The sequence below is a fragment of the Onychostruthus taczanowskii genome, unplaced genomic scaffold, assembly GCF_017590055.1.
Source record: "Onychostruthus taczanowskii isolate IOZ18803 unplaced genomic scaffold, ASM1759005v1 scaffold184, whole genome shotgun sequence".
Taxonomy (NCBI): Eukaryota; Metazoa; Chordata; class Aves; order Passeriformes; family Passeridae; genus Onychostruthus; species Onychostruthus taczanowskii.
This window is the reverse complement of record NW_024499062.1, coordinates 1,115,103-1,137,240: the sequence shown is the minus strand read 5'-3', so window position 1 is coordinate 1,137,240 and position 22,138 is coordinate 1,115,103. Positions and strand designations below refer to the sequence as shown.

Below are 22,138 nucleotides of genomic sequence, written 5' to 3'. Positions count from 1 at the left end.
CGCCGCCGCCGCCGCCGCCGCCGCCCCCGCTGCCGGCGCGGTCCCGACCCCGGCTCCCGCTCCTGATGCCGCTCTCCGTCCCGGATCCCAGATCCTGATCCCGAGCCCGCTCCTGATCCCGACCCCGCTCTCCGTCCCGGATCCCAGATCCCGCTCCCCGCTCCTGATCCCGACCCCGCTCCCGGGACCGGTCCCGGGATCCCGAGCCCGCTCCTGATCCCGACCCCGCTCTCCGTCCCGGATCCCAGATCCCGAGCACGCTCCTGATCCCGGGACCGGTCCCGGGACTGTCCGGCACCACCCGCATTCCCGTGTGGGAATGGGAGAGGGAACGGGAATGGGTGTGGGACCATGCAACAGCCATCCCGGCACCGATCCCGATCCCGATCCCCGCTCCTGATCCCGCTCCCACTCCCGCTCCTGATCCCGCTCCCAATCCCGCTCCCCGATCCCGATCCCACTCCCGCTCCCGCTCCTGGATCCCACTCCCGGTCCTGGTCCCGGTCCCGGTCCCGGCGGGGCCCGCCCGGAGCCGCCCCCTGGCGGCCGCTGCCGGCGCTGCCCCGGGGAGGAACCGGTGCGGGAAGGGAATGGGAATGGGAATGGGAATGGGAATGGGAATGGGAATGGGAGTGGGAGTGGGAATGGGAACGGGAGTGGGGAATGGGAGTGAGGAATGGGAGTGAGGAATGGGGAATGGCAATGGGGAATGGGAGTGGGAGTGGGGAATGGGAATGGGGAATGGGAGTGGGAGTGAGGAATGGGAGTGGGAATGGGAGTGGGAGTGGGAATGGGAGAGGGAGTGGAAAAGTGGCTGGGATGAGATGGGATCACACGAGTGGGATCGGGTGTGGATCGGGATCGGGATGGGGGCAGCGAAGGGAGCGGCTCCGGGGCCGGGAGGACGCGGCGGGGAGGGAGCGGGGAGCGGGATGGGAGCGGGATGGGAGGACGGGAACAGGAGGGAGGGTCCCTGGCCCCCGTTCCCGGCGTCCCCAGTTCCGCATTTGCCCCCACAATTCCATGTTTTTCCACCCCAGTTCCATAATTTCCCCCCAAAATTTTTGTGGATTAACTGCAGAAATTGCGGGAATTGGGGGAATTGCGGAAATTGCGGGAAATGGGGGAATTGCGGGAATTAGGGGAATTCGGGGCTCACGGGGCTGTGGGAATGCGGGAATTGGGGGAATTGCGGGAATTAGGGGCTCACGGGGTGTGGGAATGCGGGAATTAGGGGAATTGCGGGAATTAGGGGAATTGCGGGAATTGCGGGAATTGCGGGAATTAGGGGGCTGTGGGAATGCGGGAATTGCAGGCGCTCCCGGGAATGCTCCGCTGGGGAATCTCCGGGCGCGCTGAGGGGACAGAGCCCCGCCCAGACACAGCGACACCGCTGCCACCGCTGTCCCCTGTGCCACCTGTGCCCGCCGCCACCCACAGCGACACTGGGTGCCACTGTCACCTGTGCCACCGCTGTGCCCCGCTGTCCCCTGTGCCACCCCTGTGCCCGCTGTCCCCTGTGCCATCTCTGGATGCCAGTGTCCCCTGTGCCACCCCTGTGCCCGCTGTCCCCTGTGCCATCTCTGGATGCCAGTGTCCCCTGTGCCACCCCTGTGCCCGCTGTCCCCTGTGCCATCTCTGGATGCCAGTGTCCCCTGTGCCACCCCTGTGCCCGCTGTCCCCTGTGCCATCTCTGGATGCCAGTGTCCCCTGTGCCACCCCTGTGCCCGCTGTCCCCTGTGCCATCTCTGGATGCCAGTGTCCCCTGTGCCACCCCTGTGCCCGCTGTCCCCTGTGCCATCTCTGGATGCCAGTGTCCCCTGTGCCACCCCTGTGCCCGCTGTCCCCTGTGCCATCTCTGGATGCCAGTGTCCCCTGTGCCACCCCTGTGCCCGCTGTCCCCTGTGCCATCTCTGGATGCCAGTGTCCCCTGTGCCACCCCTGTGCCCGCTGTCCCCTGTGCCATCTCTGGATGCCAGTGTCCCCTGTGCCACCCCTGTGCCCGCTGTCCCCTGTGCCATCTCTGGATGCCAGTGTCCCCTGTGCCACCCCTGTGCCCGCTGTCCCCTGTGCCATCTCTGGATGCCACTGTCCCCTGTGCCACCCATGTGCCTCGCTGTCCCCTGTGCCATCCCTGTGCCCGCCGCCACCCACAGCGACACTGGGTGCCACCGTCACCTGTGCCACCCCTGTACCCCGCTGTCCCCTGTGCCGCCGCTGTGCCCACTGCCACCTGTGCCATCTCTGGATGCCACTGTCCCCTGTGCCACCCCTGTGCCCACTGTCCGCTTGTGCCAGCCTGCGCCCAACTGCCAGCTGTGTGCCACTGCCACCTGTGCCACCCCTGTGCCCTCTGCCACCTGTGCCATCTCTGGATGCCACCGTCCCCTGTGCCATCCCTGTGCCCACTGCCACCTGTGCCACCTCTGGATGCCACTGTCCCCTGTGCCACCCCTGTGCCTCAGTGCCGCTTGTGCCAGCCTGCGGCCCACTGCCAGTTGTGACAATCTGCCACCCACAGTGACACTCTGTGCTGCTGTCACCTGTGCCACCCTGTGCCCCTTGTGACAATCTCTGCCGCTCTGCCACCCACAGCGACACTCTGTGCCATTGTCACCTGTGCCACCCTGTGCCCACTGCCACCCTGTCACCTGTGCCCCAGTGCCACCCCTGTGCCCCGCTGTCACCTGTGCCAACCATGCCCCAGTGCCACCACAGTGACACTGACTGCCACCACCAGTTGTGCCAACCTGTGCCCCAATGCCACCAGTGCCACCCCTGTGCCCCACTGTCACCCACAGCGACACTCTGCCACTGTCACTTGTGCCAACCTGTGCCCCAGTGCCACCTGTGCCACTCTGTGTCCCCAATGCCAGCTGTGACAATCTGTGCCCCACTTTGCCACCCACAGTGACACTGTGCCACTGTCACCTGTGCCAACCATGCCCCAGTGCCACCACAGCGACACTGACTGCCACCACCAGTTGTGCCAACCTGTGCCCCAATGCCACCAGGGCCACCCCTGTGCCCCACTGTCACCCACAGCGACACTCTGCCACTGGCACTTGTGCCAACCGGTGCCCCAGTGCCACCTGTGCCCCCCCTGTGCCCCACTGTCACTTGTGCCACCCACAGTGCCACCCTGTGCCCCAGTGTCACCTGTGCCACTCTGTGTCCCAGTGTCAGTTGTCACAATCTGTGTCCCAGTGCCACCCACAGTGACACTCTGTGTCACTGTCACCTGCGCCAGCCTGTGCTCCAGTGCCACCAGTGCCACCCCTGTGCCCCACTGTCACTTGTGCCACCCACAGTGACACTTTGTGCCACTGTCACCTGTGCCACCCTGTGCCCCAGTGCCACCCACAGTGACACTGACTGCCACCACCACTTGTGCCATCCCTGTGTCCCACTGTCACCTCTGTCACCCCGTGCCCTCCTCCCGTGCCCCGGGCTGAGCCTTTTCCCAGCTGCTTCTGGAAATTTCCCGCCTTTCCCGGCTCCTTCTGGAATTTTCCCGCCTTTCCCGGCTCCTTCCGGAATTTTCCCTCCTTTCCAGCTCCGCTCCCTTCTCTCCTGGCAGGAAGGGCCCCAAGAATTCCCGTGGAAAAAGTGTGGGAAGAGCTCGGCTCTCAGCACGAATCCCAGAATTCCAGAGCTTGGGAAAGAATCCCAAGGACACCGAGCCCGTCCTGAGCCCCCCAGCAGAGCCCGGAGCGGAATTCCAGGAATTCCTTGGACACCTGCAGGGATGGGCGCTCCAAACCTCCCTGGGCAGCCCCTCCAAGGCCTGACCCCCCCATTTCCACGGGGAGAAAAATTCCATAAGGAAAACATTCCATGCAGAGAAAAATTCCACGAGTAAAAAAATTCCATCAGCAAAAAATTCCACGAGGAAAAAAAAAATCAAATTCCAGGAGCGCAGCTGCCCGGATGGGGTTGGATGTTTTCCACGGGAGCAAATTCCCGGGCGTTTTCCCAGCGGAATTTTCCCTTCATCCCTTTTATCTCTCCGCACCAGGCCCTCATTCCATGAATCCCGAGCTCATCCCGGATTTCCGAGCGGCAGCCCGATAAATCCAGCAGCGGGGATTAAGCGGCCCGTGAGATTCCCAGAATTCCCAGGATTTCTCCACGCTCGGTGGCCACATCCTCCCGCCGGGATTCTGAAGGGAAAGGGAATTCTGGGAAGGAGCAGCAGCTCTTCCTCCCGCCCTGGGTTTTGCGCTCCATGGAATTTTTTGTCCTGGATTGCCTCCATCCCGCTGGAATTCCAGGTGGGATTGATGGGACTCCATGTCCGATTCCAGGGAATTCCAGCCCATGGGAGCGTCCAGCTGGATTTGGGCACCTGCTGGTGCTTCCATTGGGAATTGTCCCATTCCAGGATGGAAAAACCTCCTCGGGAATCAACTTGGAATAAATCCCCGGAGAATTCCCATTCCAGGTGGATGAATGCACCACGATATTCCCAAAATTCGTTTCCGATGCATCCAACGATCCCAAAAATCCAGGACGTTTTAATTTCCATGGGGTTTCATGGAACGATCAGAAGCGAATTCCAGGCGAAGGATTCTGGGATTGGTTTAAACAACGCTTCCCTTGGGAATTCCCAGAATTCCCAGAATTTCTGGCTCTGTTTTCCAGGATTCCTGACCCCTCTTTTCCAGGGAAAGGAGCCTAAATCCTGGGAAGAGCATCTGGAGGGAATTGGGGAGGGAGGCCCATCCTGGAAAAAAGGAAAATCCAGAATTCCATGGCAGAGGCAGCAGCCAGGTGGGATTTGGGATCTGCTCCCAGGAAATCCTTGAGCTGTGCCAGAGGAATTTTAGGTTGGATATTGGGAAAAATTCCTGAATTTTCACACCGCATTAGGAAGAATTCCCAAATTCCCACAGAATTAGGGGAAAAAATTCCCGAATTTTCACAGAGAATTAGGAAGGAATTGGGGAGGGAGGCCCATCCTGGAAAAAAGGAGGATCCAGAATTCCATGGCAGAGGCAGCAGCCAGGTGGGATTTGGGATCTGCTCCCAGGAAATCCTTGAGCTGTGCCAGAGGAATTTTAGGTTGGATATTGGGAAAAATTCCTGAATTTTCACAATGCATTAGGAAGAATTCCCGAATTCGCACAGAATTAGGGGAAAAAAATTCCCCAATTTTCACAGAGAATTAGGAAAAATTCCTGCTCTTAGGAGAATTCCACCCTCTGGGAGCATCCCGGGATTCTCCTTCCCTGCACTTGGATGTGGTTCCAGGATTTCTGTTTCCCAGGATTTCCGGCCAGTCTTTTCCAGGTGGGATCTGGGGGTGGCACCCGGAGCTGCCGGTGGCCACGGATCCGGATTCAGGCCCAGGGATTCCCAAACATTCCCGGGACCTTCTCCCAACATTTCTGGGACCCTTTGCTCAACATTTCCAGGATTTTTCTCCCAGCATTTCCAGGATCTTTTCCCCAACATTCCCAGGATCATTCTCCCAACATTTCCAGGATTGTTCTCTCAGAGTTTCCAAGATCCTTTCCCTAAAGGTTCCTTTTCCCCAACATTCCCAGGATCTCTTCCCAACATTCCTGGGATTGTTCTCCATGGACACGGACACCTTTCCCCATCCCAGGTTGCTCCAAGCCCCATCCCACCCGGATCTGGGAACTTCCAGGGGTGGGATTTGATTCCAAACACCACCTGGAAACCTGGAATTGTTTCTGGAAAAATCCAAACCTCTGCATCCCACCGGGAAATTCCCATGGAGGGAATTCCCACAATTCATTTCATTCCCTAAATCAAACACCAGCAGGGAAAAAAAAAAAAAAATCCCAGGAATTGCTGGGAATTCCTTTGGTTGATGGCAGAGAGAGAAAACTTTCCCTTGGATGTGGAAATTCCAAGGTGCTGAAATCTGGGATAAGCGAGGAGATTTTGGGAAGATCCCAGCTGGAAAGGAGCAGCAGCAATGAAGGAAGGATTTTGGGATGAGCCAGGCCGGACACATCGGGAATGTTGAGGAGGGATTAAAGCATTCCAAGAATTATTTTGGAAACTCTGGTCGTGTGTCCAGGAGAAGGGGAAAAAAAAAATGGGAATAAGGAAAACTGGAGGAATTCAGACACTGAATTCCTTGGGGGGAAAAAAAAAGCTGGAGCAAACAAAGCCTGGATGGAAGAAATGTGGGATCAGAGGGAATTGCCTTGGATCAGTGGGAAAAGGAGCTGATCCCGAAAATCCTGGCTCTTCCCAGATCCAGAGGATGATTCCCTGCTCCAAAGCCTCCCTTCCCAAAATGGAAAAATCTGGGATGCGCCGGGAGCTGGGCAGGAAAAACAGGATGGATCCAAAATCCTTCCTAAATCCAAAGAGCTCCAAAAACTGGGAATGAGGCTGGGACGAACGTAAGGAATGAAATATCCGGAGGGATGATCCCAGCACGAGGAGTTGGATGGGGAAACTCGTGGTGTTGGAGTGGGATTGGGAAAAGCGCGGAGGCTCCGGAGGCTCCGGCACGTGGGGAATGAGTCAGAGTCACGGCCGGGAGGGAGGGCGGAGGGATCCAGCTAAAACCTGGAAAAAACACTTGGAAAAGTTCTGCTGGCCCAGCCCTGCTGCTCCTGGGAACGGCTGAGGGATCCCCTGGAATTCTGGGAGCAGCTCTGGAGCAGGAAAAGGGAAGGGAAGGAGCTGGGACAGGGGCTGGAAAACCTCCCTTGGAATAAAAAACTTGGACAACACTGAATATTCCTGATATTCCTGGGAAAACCTGCCCCAGAATTCATTTCTCTCCAGGATTTTTCCAGGAAAATGTGACAAGATTCCGGTTATTATGGATATCCCTTGCTGTGGTGTGAAGGAGTTTTTGCTGGGAATTAAAACTTCCAAGGTTTTTTCCCAGCTTGAGCTGTTCAGATTGCAAACCTGGGAATTTCTCCTGCCCCAGCTCCATGGAATGAATTCCATGATCCCTCTATCCCTGGAAAAACCTGGAAATAAAGGAGCAAAGAGCTCTTTCCTAGGGATATTTTCCCTGCAAGGTTGGGAATCACGAGCCAGCTCCAGGAATCCTTGGGAAGTTTGGGCAAGGAGTTGGACAGAGCTGCTCCAGGGAATTTTGGGAATATTTCCAGGACTATGGATTTTAAAATCCCACACTATTTTTGACCTCCCAATGCCTCCGTGTCCCACTCTGGATCTGCCTCCGGCACATCCCAAATTCCCGAGCTTCCCAAATTCCAAGGCTAGGTTGGAGCGACCTGGGATAGTGGGAGGTGTCCCTGCCCTTGGAATGGGGTGGAATTGGATCAGCTTTAGGATCCTTCCCCTTCCAGGATTCCACAATTCCAACAGAATCTTCTGAATCCAAATCCGGACCCCACGGTCACCACAGGGATGTCCCAAAATCCCCGGACACATCAGGGGCACCGGAACCGGTGACCGTTCCCGATCCCAGGCAAACCAACATTCCCATGGGACATGGCTGGCAGGGATGAGGAGCAGCGGGATAACACCAGATCCAATCCTGATCCCAATCCCAATGCCAATGCCAATCCCAATCCCAATCCCACCAGAACCACCACATGCCATATCCATGATATCCACGTAATCCACGATATCCATGATATCCATGAATCCATTCTATCCATGATATCCATGATCCAAGCATGGAATGGCGGGAGAACAAATCCACGATATCCATGATATCCATGAATCCATTCTATCCATGATCCAAGCATGGAGTGGCGGGAAAACCCAGAGAAAAACTCTCAGGGAAAAACCCAGGGAAAATCTCAGGGAACAATGGAATCCAAGTACAGGACAGAAGGAAAACCCAGGGAAGAACCAAATTTGACTGGGATGGATGGAGGGAAAAACTCATGGAAAATCCAGGGAAAAACTGGATCTGACCTCGGAATTGCAGGAAAAACCCATGGAAAACCTAATGACCACCATAACCACGCTCCTCATTGGAACAATGAACCTTTCCCACTCTTCCCTCTTCCCACCCCACAGACCCCAATCCATAGGATCCATTTCCAGCTCTAATTCCTTCCACATTCCCCAATCCATGGGATCCCATTCCCATCACTAATTCCTTCCACAACCCCCAATCCATACGATCCTATTCCCAACTCCAATTCCTTTCTCACACACCCCCAATCCATGATATTCCATTTCCAGTTCTAATTCCTTTCACAATCTCCCAGTCCATGGGATCCAATTCCCATCACTAACCCTTCCCACATTCCAACCCAATCCATGGGATCCCATTCCCATCTCTAGCTCCTCCCACACCCTAACCCAATCCCCAGGATCCCATTCCCATCACCAACCCTTCCCACACCCTAATCCAATCCCGGGGATCCCATTCCCATCATTAACCCCTCCCACATTCCAACCCAATCCCGGGGATCCCATTCCCATCACTAACCCTTCCCACATTCCAACCCAATCCATGGCATCCCATTCCCATCAATAACCCTTCCCACACCCTAATCCAATCCTGGGGATCCCATTCCCATCATTAACCCTTCCCACATCCCAACCCAGTCCCTGGGATCCTATTCCCATCACTAACCCTTCCCACATTCCAACCCAATCCCCGGAATCCCATTCCCATCACTAACCCTTCCCACATCCCAACCCAATCCATGGGATCTGATTCCCATCACCAACGCCTCCCACGCCCCAGCCCAATCCCCGGGACACCGTTCCCGATCCCATACCTGGCTTTCCCGCGGCTGCTCCGGCGCAGCGAGGGCACCTCGGCCTCCCTCTCCTCCTGCACGCGCTGCAGCGAGGGCGAGCGGCTGTGGGCGCTGCGGGCGCTGCCCGAGCTGGCCAAGCTCCCGTCTCCGGCCGCAATTCCAGCGGCCGCTTCCTGCATCTGGACCAGGAGCTGCGGCGGGAGGCTCCGGAGGGACGGCACCGGGGAATAGGAGGCGCGGCTCTCGGCTTTCAGGTTGTTGTCGCTGGCCGAGCGCTGCAGGACGCGCGGCGACGCCAACCCGCCGGAACCGAGGAGCCGGCGGCGCTTGGTGTAGCTGGGAGTTTCTCGGAAAGGCACTGGGAATGAAAAACGGGAACGCGGGGTTAGGTGTTGGGAGTTGTGGGGAAAGACGGGAGAGGGTGGGGGAGAAGGTAGGGAATGGGTGTGGAGTTGGGTTGGGAAGAAGGTTGGGAGTTTTTCAGAAAGGCACTGGGAATAAAAAACAGAAGGATGGGATTAAGTAGGAATCTCAGGCTGAAAAAGATGGGAATATGGGTTTAGGTGGGAATCTAATCCCAGAAGGATGGGATTAGGTGGAAATCTCAGGCTGAAAAAGATGGGAATATGGGTTTAGGTGTTGGGAATGTGGTTGTGGGAAAAGATGGAAGAGGGTGAGGGAGAAGGTAGGGAATGGGTGTGGAGTTGGGTTGGGAAGAAGGTTGGGAGTTTTTCAGAAAGGCACTGGGAATAAAAAACAGAAGGATGGGATTAGCTGGGAATCTCAGGCCTAAAAAAGATGGGAATATGGGATTAGGTGTTGGGAATGTGGTTGTGGGAAAAGATGGAAGAGGGTGAAGGAGAAGGTTGGGAATGGGTGTGGAGCTGGGTTGGGTAGAAAGTTGGGAGTTTCTCAGAAACACACTGGGAATCAAAAATTGGAAGATGGGATTAGGTGGGAATCTCGGGCCCAAAAAAATGGGAATATGGGATTAGGTGGGAATCTAAACCCCCCAAAAATGGGAATACAGGATTAGGTGTTGGGATTGCAGTTGTGGAAAAGAAGGGAGTGGAGGAGAAGGTTGGGAATTCTTGTGGAGCTGGCTTGGGAAGAAGGGAATGGTCTCCATCTGCCCCCAGTTCCTCTCCCAGCACAGGGAATCCATGGGATCCAACCACGGATCAGGGCTGGGAAGGGTTTGGAAGTGGCATCTCGGGAGGCTCTGATGGACCAAGCCAGGACCAGTGGAATTCCCAACAATCCACGTCCAGCTGCCGCTGGGATCAACTTCCGCAAATCCCTGCTGTTCTTCCAAGTCCTTATTCCACAGCTCCAGGAATGTGCCAAGAGAAAGATGGGAATAACCAACACATGGAATAAATCACCAACCACTCTCTGTCTTGAATTCCTTCCCAGTTCTTGGGATTGCTGGGGAAAAGTGACCTTCCAAATCCAACTGGAAGTGCAAACTCCGGCTCCACTGAGGGACCAGGAGTGGAATCCCCATCCCGGAGGGATTTCAAGTGGAATTTGGGGACATGGATCAGTGGTGGCCTTGGAAGCGCTGGGAATTCCTGGATTCAATGTCTTAAAGGACTTTTCCAGCCTAAACAGATCCAGATGTTACGGAAAGGGACGAGATTCAGCTGTGGGGCCCCTGCACTCCAAACTTCCAGGAAAATGGGATTTTCCAATATTTTGTTTAATTAGCTCATTCCCATCCTGAAGTTTAACATCCTTAAAATTTGTCCGGTGCCTGTGACAAAATCCAGTAGGAAATCTGGAATCGGCCACGTCCAGCCCATTCCTGCTGCCAAAACATAGGGATAAACGTGGATTGCTCCTGCTCCGAGCCGGAACAGGGGACAGGGAGCAGGGAATTCCAAGCCCTCTGGATCTGGGATATTCCCAGAGCCACCATCCCAAGGCCACTGCTCCCATGGCACCTTCCAGAGGTGAATCCTGAGGATGCTCCAAGGCCACCAGGAGAAGGAAAATCCTGGGATTGGGAAGGAGCAGCCCAGGCTGAGCATGGCCATGCTCGGAATGTTTTCCTGAGGAATATTTGAGGTTCAAAGTCCGAGGATTTCAGGCTCCTGGAACTCTTCCTGTTGCCGTGGCAACGCCGGGCGTTCGTTCTCCGATGAGTTCCAACCTCGGGTGTGGGAATTTCTCCCGGCAGTGGCGCTTCCCGGATCCTGTTGGCACCCCCTGCCCTCAGCGCCCACATCTGGCCATTCCAAGTGGGAAAATCAGACAAAATTATGGAATTTCAGAGGCAGGGGGGTTGGGAAAGCCCTGTCAGACAATGAAACCCAACCAACGCAAAGGCCACCACTGATCCGTGTCCCCAAGGCCACCAGGAAGGAGGGATGTCCCACCAAGACCATCCCAATGGGAAAAATGGGTAAAAATTATGGAATTTCGGAGCCAGAGGGGTTGGAAAAGCACTCCAAGGCCATCAATCCCAACCACTGCAAGGCCACCACTGATCTGTGTCCCCAAGGCCACCAGGAAGGAGGAATGTCCAACCAAGGCCATCTCAGTGGGAAAATTGGGTAAAACAATGGAATTTCAGGGCCACATCCCAGCAGGAAAGCCAGACCAAAATTATGGAATTTTGGAGCCAGAGGGGTTGGAAAAGCCCTCCCAGACAGTGAAATCCAACCACTGCAAGGCCACCGGTGATCCGTGTTCCCAAGGGCCGCTGGAAGAGGAATGTCCCACCAAGGCCATCCCAATGGGAAAGATGACCAAAATTATGGAATTTTGGAGCCAAAGGGGTTGGAAAAGCTCTCCCAGACAATGAAATCCAATCAATGCGAGGCCACCGGTGATCCGTGTTCCCAAGGGCCGCCGGAAGAGGGACGTCCCACCAAGACCAGGCGTCACCCAGGCATGGGACACATCTCCAGGAGATGTTTCATTTTGGACTCCATCATTCCTTACAGAAAACCCTTGGGAAAAAATCCAGGAAGCAAAAGCCCTGCCTGGAGGACTTTCCAAGAGGGAGTGGCCTGTGCCAGGGGAGGTTGGCATTGGATTTTTGGGATCATTTTTCCATGGAAATGGTGGTCAGGCCTTGACAGGGGCTGCCCAGGGAGCTTTGGAGTTGCCATCCCTGGAGGTGTCCAAGGAATTTCTGGAATTCCACTCAGGGCTCTGGTGGGGATCAGGCCCAGCTTGGACTTGGTGATCTTGGAATTCTTTTCCAGCCTCACTGATCCGGGATTCTGGAGTTCCAAACTGGCTGGGTGAGCACAATGATGATGAGGAAGATGAAGAACCACCAAGTCCAAACTCCAGGATCCAGAATCAGGACATTCCCAGACTCCCGCCAGACTCCCAATTCTTTGGAAGTTTTCCTCATCCCACCCTCTGGAATCCACAATTCCCAGTGGGAAAATCCCAGGAAGGGAGAGATGATAGCGATGGTGATAATGGTGATGAAGAAGAACCACCAAGTCCAAGCTCCAGGATCCAGGACCAAGACATTCCCATATTTCCAACTCCATGGAATATTTCCTCATCCCACTCTCTGGAATCCACAATTCCCAGTGGGAAAATCCAGGGAATGAGACAACAAAGGAGCAAAACTCAGAGCAATTCCCACAACGAGCTCCGGATATTCCTTCCCACACCTTTCCCAGACTTTCTTCCAGGTCTGTTTACCGAGTTTCTCCCGGCAAAACGAATCCCGTCCGTTACCATGACAGCGCCGCTCGGAGCAGCCCGATCCCTGTTTTCCAAAGGAAAACACAGATCCCTGTTTTCCAAAGGGGCCTGGATGCTCCCTGAGGGGAGCGGGACACACCCAAAGCTCCCTGAAAAATTCCCAGCCTGGAGATGCTCCAGAGGCTCCTGAAAATTCCTGGCAGCCGGAGGAAGGGAAGCGCAATCAACGCTCCGAGGTTTGTTTGGATTCGCTGCTTCCATGATAATAAATATTCATGGAAAAGCACGAGGAGTGCAAATGTCTGCTCGCTTCCAGGCCACTATTCCATTTTAATCCTGGAAAATTCCAGAGGGAGGAAGTGGGGAAGGAGCCTGGAATGGCTCAGAGGGGAAAAGGGAAAAAGTGTTTCCCGAACTGGAGAATTCCCATGGAATCTCCCAAACTGGAGAATTCCCACATTTCCCACCCTAGAGTATTCAAAGGGCACTTCCCCGCCTGGAGAATTCCCATGGAATCTCCCAAACTGGAGAATTCCCACATTTCCCATGCTGGAGAATTCCCAGGGCATTTTCCAAACTGATGAATTCCCACAGTACATCCCAGACTGGAAAATTCCCACAACATTCCCAACCTGCTGAATTCCCAGGGCATTTCCCAGACTGGAAAATTCCAGTGGAATCTCCCAGATTGGAAAATTCTTATGGCATTCCCCAAACTGGAGCATTCCCAAAACATCTCCCAGACTGGAGAATTCCCATGGAATCTCCCAACCTGCAGAATTTCCAGGGCATTTCCCAGACAGGAAAACTCCCGTGGAATGTCCCACACTGGAGAATTCCCACAACATTTCCAAGAACGGAAAATTCCCACTGCATTTTCCAAACTGGAGCGTTCCCAAGTCATCTTCCAAACTGGAGAATTCCCGCAGCACTTCCCACACTGGAGAATTCCCAAATCATTTCCCAAATGGAGGATTCCCATGGAATGTCCCGAACTGGAGAATTCCCAGGGCAAGAGGGAACAGGAAGTTCCGGCTCTGCCGAGCGCTCTGGATCCCAAGGAAAATGTGGATGAGCATGGAATTCTCCTGGGAAGCTCCCACCCTTCCCCCCTCTGCACTGGAATCACCAAATCCCACCTCAACACAGCCGAGCTTCCCACTGGGAATTCCATGGGAAAAACGCCTCCACAAGCATCATTCCAACCCCAAATCCCACCAAATTCCTTCCTTATTCCCATAAAACCCTGGGAAAAGGACACAAGCAGGAGCCGTTCCCTGCTCCGACAAAATTACTCAGCTCCTGCTGAACTTCCAAACCCCAATTTCCAATCCAAATTTTTCCAAACCCAGTTCTTCCAAACCCCAATTCCCAAACCCAAATTCCAAACCCAATTTCCAAATCCCATTTCCAAACCCAATTTTTCCAAATCCCAATTTTTACAAACTTAATTTTTCCAAACTTAATTTCCAAACCCAATTTTCCCAAACCCCAGGAAGATCCCGGCTGCGGGCAGGACCATCTGGACCTGCTGCTCGGCTTGGAATTAGTTTGGAATTCTTCCCTGACCTATTTTTTATCCGGAGCTGATTCCCAGACTTTCCATTGCTCCTGACAGCTTTCCGTGCTGGTTTTCCTGCTTTTTTTTTTCCAAGGAAAATCACAGAGACACTCAGTCCCAGGTGCAGATCCCAAGGGGAATTTAGGCCGGACCTTTGGAGGTCATTTATTCCCAAACTTTTTTCTTGGATTAATCAATTCCATGCCCTTGCAGGCAAAGGAATTCTCAGGCTCTTCCCAAAATCCTTCCCGACTTTTCTATCCCACCCCAAATTCCCAGTTCTGGCTATCAGGGATAGGAAGCTGGGGAAAAAAAAAATGTGAGAAAGGATTTTTGGGATTGAGCCAAGCTCAATTCCTGCTGCAAATTCCAGAAAAACTTATCCCTGTTTTCCTTCATTTCAGTGTTTTCATGGAATTCCAGGAATTTGGGTGGGAAAGGACCTTAAATCCCATCCAATTCCACCCCTTCCCAGGATCCCAGACTGCTCCAGCCCTGGACATTCCAGGGATCCAGGGACAACCAGAGAGAATTTTCCAGGAATTCTGTGCCAGTCCCTCCCAGACAGGAATGTTTCCCTGAAATTTTTCCAGCTGCTGATCCAATGAATCAGTTCCTTTGTGCTGGGAATTCCCACTGCTCCCTCCATCGGCAGCTCTGGATCCATAAATTCCTCAGGATAATCCATGGAAACGCACCAAGTGTGGATTTTATTCCTGATCCCAACACACTTTTCCCTGGAATTTCTCCCATGGGGTCATGGGAAAGATAGGAAAGGTGCCCCAAAGGACCAAAATCCCCAAAATATTCCTTAAAAAGGCAAATCCAACCAGAACAACGCCTACTTTGCTCCTATTTCCAGAGGATTTTCCCTCCTTGCCCCAAATCCCAGGATTCTGGGAATGAAATCCCTCGGGGATGTGAAAAGAGAGAAAAAAAAAATCAGGATTTTACAGCAGAGCAAATCCAGGACAATTCCAGAGCTTGGGAATGTCAGCCAGGCTGGAAAAGCAGCCCAAATCCCACAGAAATCTCTCAGACACTTCCAAGATCCAAAGTGGCTGCAGCTTCCATGGATGCAACACCAGGAAAATCCATGGATACAACACCAGGAAAATCCATTAATCCCCCCACCCCAGTCCATCCCTGGGATCCAGAGGAAAGGAAAAAAAAAAAAAACGGGAAAAATCCAACTCACCAACATCGGACTCTTTGTGGGTTTTGATGATTTCCGCCAGCTCGAAATTCCCTGCAATGATGGCCACCTGGAAAAGAGCCGGAAAACCGGGATGAGCGGCTCCGGAGCTTCCATATGGATGGGAACAGCTGCTTTCCATGGGGGGAAGCCAAGGATTCTTCTGCCTCGGATCATCCGGGAATTCTGAGGTGTCAATACCTTCCCGGGACAGCAGCCGAAGAGGGTTTGGGGGGCTCTGGCTTGGGGACAATCCCTGTCCCCTGGAATTCCCAGATTCCAGCCAGGAATTCATCCCAAATCCTGGAAAGCTTCCAAGGTGCCGGGTTTGGATCATGGGTAAAATCATGGAATTTGGAAGAGGTTTGGGATCAGCCAGTCTGGCTGGACTGTGTCCGCAAGGGCCACATCCAAAGGATTTGGGGACATTTCCAGGAATTGGGAATGCCCTGGGCAGCCTGATCCTGATGGAAGGGGATTTCTCAGAGGACAAATTCCTAAATCCCCAAATTCCTAAATCTCAAAATCCACAGATCCTCGAATCCCCAAGTCCTTGAGTCCCCAAATTCCCAAATCACCAAATCCTGAAGTCCTCAAGTCTCCAAGTCCCCAAATCTCAGGTCTCCAAATCCCCAAGTCCTCAAGTCCTCAATCCTCAAATCCTCAAATTCCCAAGTCCCCAAATCCTTAATTCTCCAAATCCCAAAGTCCCAAAATCCCTAATTCTCCAAATCTCCAAATTCCCAATTCTCCAAATCCCCAAATTCCCAATTATCCAGATCTCCAGGTCCCCAAATCCCCAGGTCCTCAAGGCCCCAAATTCCCAAATCTCCAAATCCTGAAGTCCTCAAGTCTCCAAGTCCCCAAATCCCCTCAATTCCCAAAGTCTCTGAATCCTCAAATCCCCAAATCCTGAAGTCCCAAGTCCCCAGATCCTTAATTCTCCAAATCCTCAAATCCTCAAATCCCCAAGTCCCAAGATGCTAATTCTCCACATCCCTAAATCCCCAAATCCTTAAATCCCCAAACCTCCAAATCCCTTAATCCTCAAATCCCCAAATCCTTCAAGGATTCTGCTCCTTTTCAAGGGATTCTGCCCTTTTCCCAAGGATTCCCCTCCATCTGAAACATTCACATCCCAAAAAACAACAACTTCCCCTTCCCTCCTCTGTATCCCAAAAAACCCCCACATTCCCATCCTTTTTCCAGAATTCCATTTGCTTTTTCCTCCCCGCTGCTCCGGTGCTGAACGCTCATCCCAAATCCTGCCCCGGTGGGACAAATCCCACCTGAAAAACTCCCTGGATATGTGACAGAATTCCCGGGCATGCCAGGAAGCTCTGTGGGATTCCCGGGAATTCTGCTCACCTGGAACGCCGTCTGGCTGTTGTAATTCCGGATTTCCTTGCTGGCTCCTCGGAAGAGGAGAACCCTGGCACAGCTTTCCTGAGGGGAAAAAAAAAAAAAACAAAACAGGGAAAATGGGAATTAGACCAGGACCGGGAGCAACAGATCCAGAAAATTCTTTGGGAAGAAGGAGGATGAGCATTCCTTAAGGATTTGGTATTCCTGACCCTAAAGATAGTAAATTATGGAATCACGGAATTCCAGCATGGATTGGGTTGGAAGGGATCTTTGGGAACACTCAGATCCAAATTCCAAGGTTTCTGCCCGTATTCCAAGGATTCCTTTCCTTTTCCGAGGGATTCTGCCCCTTTTCCAAGGATTCCTCTCCTTTTCCAAGGATTCTGCCCCTTTTCCAAGGATTCTCCCCCTTCTCCAAGGATTTGTCCCAGCAAAACATTTTGGGAATGGGATGGATTAAACCATGGAATGTTCTCTTGGGAAATCCCAAATTAGGCTGAGCCTCCGAGGAGAAACGGCCTCATCCTGGGACAGGGATGGATTCCACCCTCTGGATCTGGGAATTATGAAATCCAGGAGTGTCCCACTGCGGTGCCACCTCCCCCACGATGTCACTGTCCCCAAATCCCACAGATTCCACCACGGGATGATGCGTGGAACCCAAAATCGGGAGCTCCAAGGAGGAACAGCCTCATCCAAGGCCAGTGATGGATTCCACCCCCTGGATTTGGGAATGGGGAAATCCAGGAGTATTCCAGGCTGGTGTCACATTCCTCCTGATGTCCTCTATCCCCAAATCCAGCCCTGGAACCCAAACCCAGGAGCTCTGAGGAGAAACAGCCTCATCCTGGGACAGGGATGGATTCCACCCTCTGGATCTGGGAATGATGAGATCCAGGATTGTCCCACTGTGGTGCCACCTCCCCATGATGTCACTGTCCCCAAATCCCACAGATTCCACGATAGGATGCTCTCCTGTGGAACCCAAAATCGGGGGCTCCAAGGAGAACAGTCTCATCCAAGGCCAGCAAAGGATTCCGCCTTTGGATTTGGGAATGGGGAGATCCAGGGTGGTGCCATGCTGGTGTCACCTCCCCCACAATGTCCGCTGTCCCCAGATCCCACAGATTCAACCTTGGGACCCAAACCCAGGAGCTCCCGTGGAACCCAAAATCGGGGGCTCCAAGGGGAACAGTCTCATCCAAGGCCACCGATAGATTCCACCTCTGGATTTGGGAATGCAGAGCCAGGAGTGTCCTGTGCTGCTGTCACCTCTCCCACGATGTCCCCTGTCCCCAGATCCCCTGGATTCAACCCTGGGACCCGAACCCTGGAGCTCTGAGGAGAAACAACCTCAAACAGCTTAATCCAAGGGCAGGAATGTGTTCCACCCTCTGGATTTGGGAATGGCGAGATCCAGGAGTGTCGCGGGCTGGCGCCACCTCCCCCGCGGTGTCCCTGTCCCCTGGCTGTCCCCGTGCCCGTCCCACCTGGTTGTAGAGGGCGCAGATGTGCAGGGCGGTGTTTCCTGAGGCGTTCTGCGCCGTCATGTCCGCTCCGTAGAACAGCAGGTGCTCCAGGTGCTGCACGTGCCCGTAGCGACAGGCCTGCTCCGGAAAACACGGAAAAGCGGGAATCAGGGAGCGGCGGGAATAACGGAGCGGCTGGAACCGGAGGAAACCAACCCCCCCCCCCCCCCCCCCCCCCCCCGCCCCAAAAAAATCCCCCGCTGGATTCAGCCAGGGAATCTCCCGTTCTGTGGGAATGGGTGTGGCTCCTCACAGCTCCACCTGGACACCCGTGGGATAAATCAGCTCCGGATCAACGGGAAAATTTGGATCATCCCAGATCCGGTGGTTCCTCCAGCTGGGTGGTGGCTCGGGATGAACTCAGCGCCCCGAATCTCTGGGAAATTGGGATGTTTTCCTCCAGGTTTGGTCCATCCCGGGATTCAGGGATCGGCCAGGGAGGACGGAGGCAGCAGGGAGGGTTGGATCCATAAACCGGGATCACAGGACACATCCCTGGACTTTCTATTCCCAGCTGGGTGTTGTGGGAGATATTCCAATGGGATCCCATCCCTCCTTCTCTCAAAGGATCAGGAAGCACAAGGCTCAGGATTCCTGACTCCCAATCCACGTGTTTCTCCAAATCCCCTTGGAGAAAGGGGATTCCACGTGGAAAACAGGGATAGGCACAACTGGGATTTGGATCCGGGATCCCAAAGTGTTCTCCTTGGAGCCAGCCACCCTTTGGGAAGATCCCAACCATGGAGAGGCTGGAAAATCAGGGATGGAGGCAGAGCTGGCCCCATCCAGCCGTCAATCCCAGAGATGGGACAACCCCATCCATGGACAGCATTCCCAGAGTCAAGCCCTCAACCCCAGGGATGGAACCACCCCATCCATGAGTACCCAGAGAACATTCCCGCAGTCCAACCCTAAACCTCAGGCATGGAATGACCCCATCCATGGACAACATTCCCGGGGTTAGATCCCATCCCTGCAGATCTTGTACCACCTGGTGGATCTCCTGCCCTCCACCACCGGGTGGATCTCCATCCATGGACAACAGGACAGTATTCCCAGAGTCCAGCCCTCAATCCCAGGGATGGAACCACCCCATCCATGAGCACCAGGAGAACATTCCCATGGCCGGATTCCATCCCCGTGGATCCCGGCCCACCTGGTGGATCTCCTCCCAGCCCTACCCATGGGCACCAGAAGAACATTCCCATGGCTGGATCCTGTCCCCGTGGGTCTCATCCCCGCCAGCCCATCCCCACAGATCCTGTCCCCGTGAATCCCGTCCCACCTGGTGGATCTCCTGCCAGCCCCACCCATGGGCACCAGGAGAACATTCCCATGGCTGAATCCCATCCCTGCAGAGCCCGCCCCTGCAGATCCCATCCCCGCGGATCCCCTCCTATCTGGTGGATCTCCTGCCAGCCCCACCCATGGGCACCAGGAGAACATTCCCATGGCTGAATCCCATCCCTGTAGAGCCCGTCCCTGCAGATCCCATCCCCGCGGATCCCCTCCTATCTGGTGGATCTCCTGCCAGCCCCACCCACGGGCACCAGGAGAACATTCCCATGGCTGGACCCCATCCCTGCGGATCCCGTCCCACCTGGTGGATCTCCTGCCAGCCGTTCTCGTCCACGCAGCCCAGGCGGGCGTAGTCGTGCAGCAGCAGCTCGCAGCAGTAGGGGTCCCCGCCCACCATGGCGCTGTGGTACAGCGGGGTCAGCCCCCGGCTGTCCTTGTAGTCCGGGGATGCTCCCAGATCCAGCAGCGTCTGCCCGGGAAACAGGGAACGTCCCCGTGGGAACGGGAACAGCCCCTTGGGAAGGGGTACGTCCCCTTGGGAATGGGGAATGGTCCCTCGGGAATGGAGAACAGTCCCTTGGGAATGGAGAACAGTCCCTTGGGAAAGGGGAACGGTCCCTTGGGAAAGGGGAACGGTCCCTTGGGAAAGGGGAACGGCCCCTTGGGAAGGGGATGGAACCACTGCAAGGGTCCCTTGGGACAGGGAATGGTCTCTTGAGAATGGGGAATGGTCCTTTGGGAATGGGGAATCGTCTCTTGGGAATGAAGAACATCCCCTTGGGAAGTGGGAACAGTTCCTTGGGAATGGGAACAGTCCCTTGGGAAGGGGGAACTGTCCCCTGGGAATGGGGAACGGTCCCTTGGGAATGGAGAACATCCCCTTGGGAACGGGGAACTGTCCCTTGAGAAAGGGAACAGTCCCTTGGGAAGGGGGAACGGTCACTTGGGAACAGGAACACCCCTTTGGAAACAGGGAATGGTCCCTTGGGAAGGAGGAACGGTCACTTGGGAAGGGCTGGGATGAGGGAATCACCCCATGTCCATGGGGAATCGGCAGGGGAGAGGGCTGGAGGGAAATGGGGAGAGGGAGGGAGGGAAAAGGAGAGAGGGGAAAAAAGGAGGGGAAAAAGGGAGGGGGAATCTGGGAAGGGGAGAGGAAAAGGGAGGGAAAGAGCAGGAGGAAGGATGGACAGAGGGGGAGGAGGAAAGGAAAAATCTGGGAAAGAAGAGGGAGGGAGGGGAGGAAGGAGGAAAAGAGGAAAGTAGGGAAAAGGGCAGGAAGGAAGGGGGAAAAGGGAGGGAGGAAAAAAGGGAAAAAAAGGGAAGGAGAAAAGGATGGGAGGTGAAAAGGAAAGAGGAAAGGGGAGGAGAGGAAAGAAGGGAAAGGAAAAAGGAAAAAGGAAAAAGGAAAAAGGGGAATGAGGATGGAAAACCCCGGCACTGACCAGCAGGGCCGCGTGATTCCGACACCTCACGGCTTTGTGCAGCGCCGTCATTCCCTCGCGGGTCCGGAAGTCCAGGTGGGCTCCGCCGTTCCGGAGCGCTTTGATCATCTCGGCGCTGAGCTCCAGCTGCGCCGCCGCCGTCAGCGGGCACTCTGGGAGGACACGGGAACGCGGGAGATCCATGGAATGTCCAGCACGTCCAGGGGAATGGCTCCCCATGGGATCCCAGTGGAAGGGCCCACCGAGATCTCCTTGGGGTTTGGGATCGGATCCATGGGAATGGGGGCCAAATTTGGGAGCTGCTCCCTTCCAGGTATTCCCAAGGATCTCCTGAGCAGCGGGAGTGGGAAATGGATGGAAAATTCCGGGTTTAGGTGGCAAAGCAGCCAAGATATGTTGGGAATGGGATCTGGGAAACCGTGGATTCTTCTTGGCCCCTTGGGAATTCCAAAATCTGGTGCTACCAATGGAAAAATCCTCACGCTGGGATAAGGGGTGGATTCCAAGCCTCTGGATGCTCCTGACTTTCCCCGAGGCTGCTGCTACAAATCCCACAGATCCTCCCGGGAATCCCAAGAATTCCAGGATTCCCTCATTCCCTTGGGATGCAGATGGGATCTTCAGAGGAGAGTGGGAATTATAAAATTTAAGGAATGCCACAGGATTGCGTCTGGAAACCCCAGGGACATAAAAGAAAGAAGGAAAGGCTGGAATTCCGTGTCCATGATCAGTTTGTCCTGTTGGATTGGTGACCTTGGAATTCTTTCCTAACCTCAACAATTCCATGATTTGAAGAAGGGACATTCCAAGGTTATCTCATCCCTACCCATGAGATCATTCCCATCCCATTCCAAGGGCAGGGACAATCCCACGATCCCAGGCTGCTCCAGCCTGGCCTTGGGCATTCCAGGGATACAGGGGCAGCCCCAGCTGCTCTGGCAATTCCAGCCCAGCCAGGAATTCCTCATGGCCAAGATCCCATCCATGGCTGCCTTCTGGCACTGGGAGCCATTCCCTGTGTCCTGTCCATCCCTTGTCCCCAGTCCCTCTGCAGCTCTCCTGGAGCCCCTGCAGGCCCTGGAATGTGCTGGAAGCTCTCCCTGGATCCTTTCCTTCTCCAGGGGAACATTCCCAGTTTTCCCAGCCTGGCTCCAGGTCCCTTTCCCTCCCCCATTCCCAATTCCCGCAGCAATTTTTCCCCCGCATCATTTCAGGGATTTTGAATCCTCCTTTGTAATTCCAACGTTTTCCTGGGCTCCTCTCCCTCTCCCGCTGTCTCTCGTTAAATATCCCTCGTTAAATATCCAAGGATTTTTTTATTCCGTCTTTTCTCCGGCAAAACCATCCCTGGGGTTTGGCTTTCATTCCAGAACAACAGA

The 22,138-nt window shown here is 54.5% G+C and overlaps 1 protein-coding gene across 1 annotated transcript in view; it reads right to left on the bottom strand.

Moving 5' to 3' along the window:
- Positions 1 to 22,138, bottom strand: part of SHANK3 (SH3 and multiple ankyrin repeat domains 3) — a 153,583-nt gene that overhangs the window by 87,221 nt on the left and 44,224 nt on the right. The window contains exons 7-12 of the mRNA XM_041401084.1: positions 20,760 to 20,911; positions 19,616 to 19,783; positions 17,977 to 18,093; positions 16,490 to 16,567; positions 15,125 to 15,191; positions 8,709 to 9,048 (exon numbers count right to left, since the gene is read on the bottom strand). Of these exons, the coding sequence (XP_041257018.1) occupies positions 8,709 to 9,048; positions 15,125 to 15,191; positions 16,490 to 16,567; positions 17,977 to 18,093; positions 19,616 to 19,783; positions 20,760 to 20,911 (922 nt within the window). The remainder of the gene's footprint in view (positions 1 to 8,708; positions 9,049 to 15,124; positions 15,192 to 16,489; positions 16,568 to 17,976; positions 18,094 to 19,615; positions 19,784 to 20,759; positions 20,912 to 22,138) is intronic.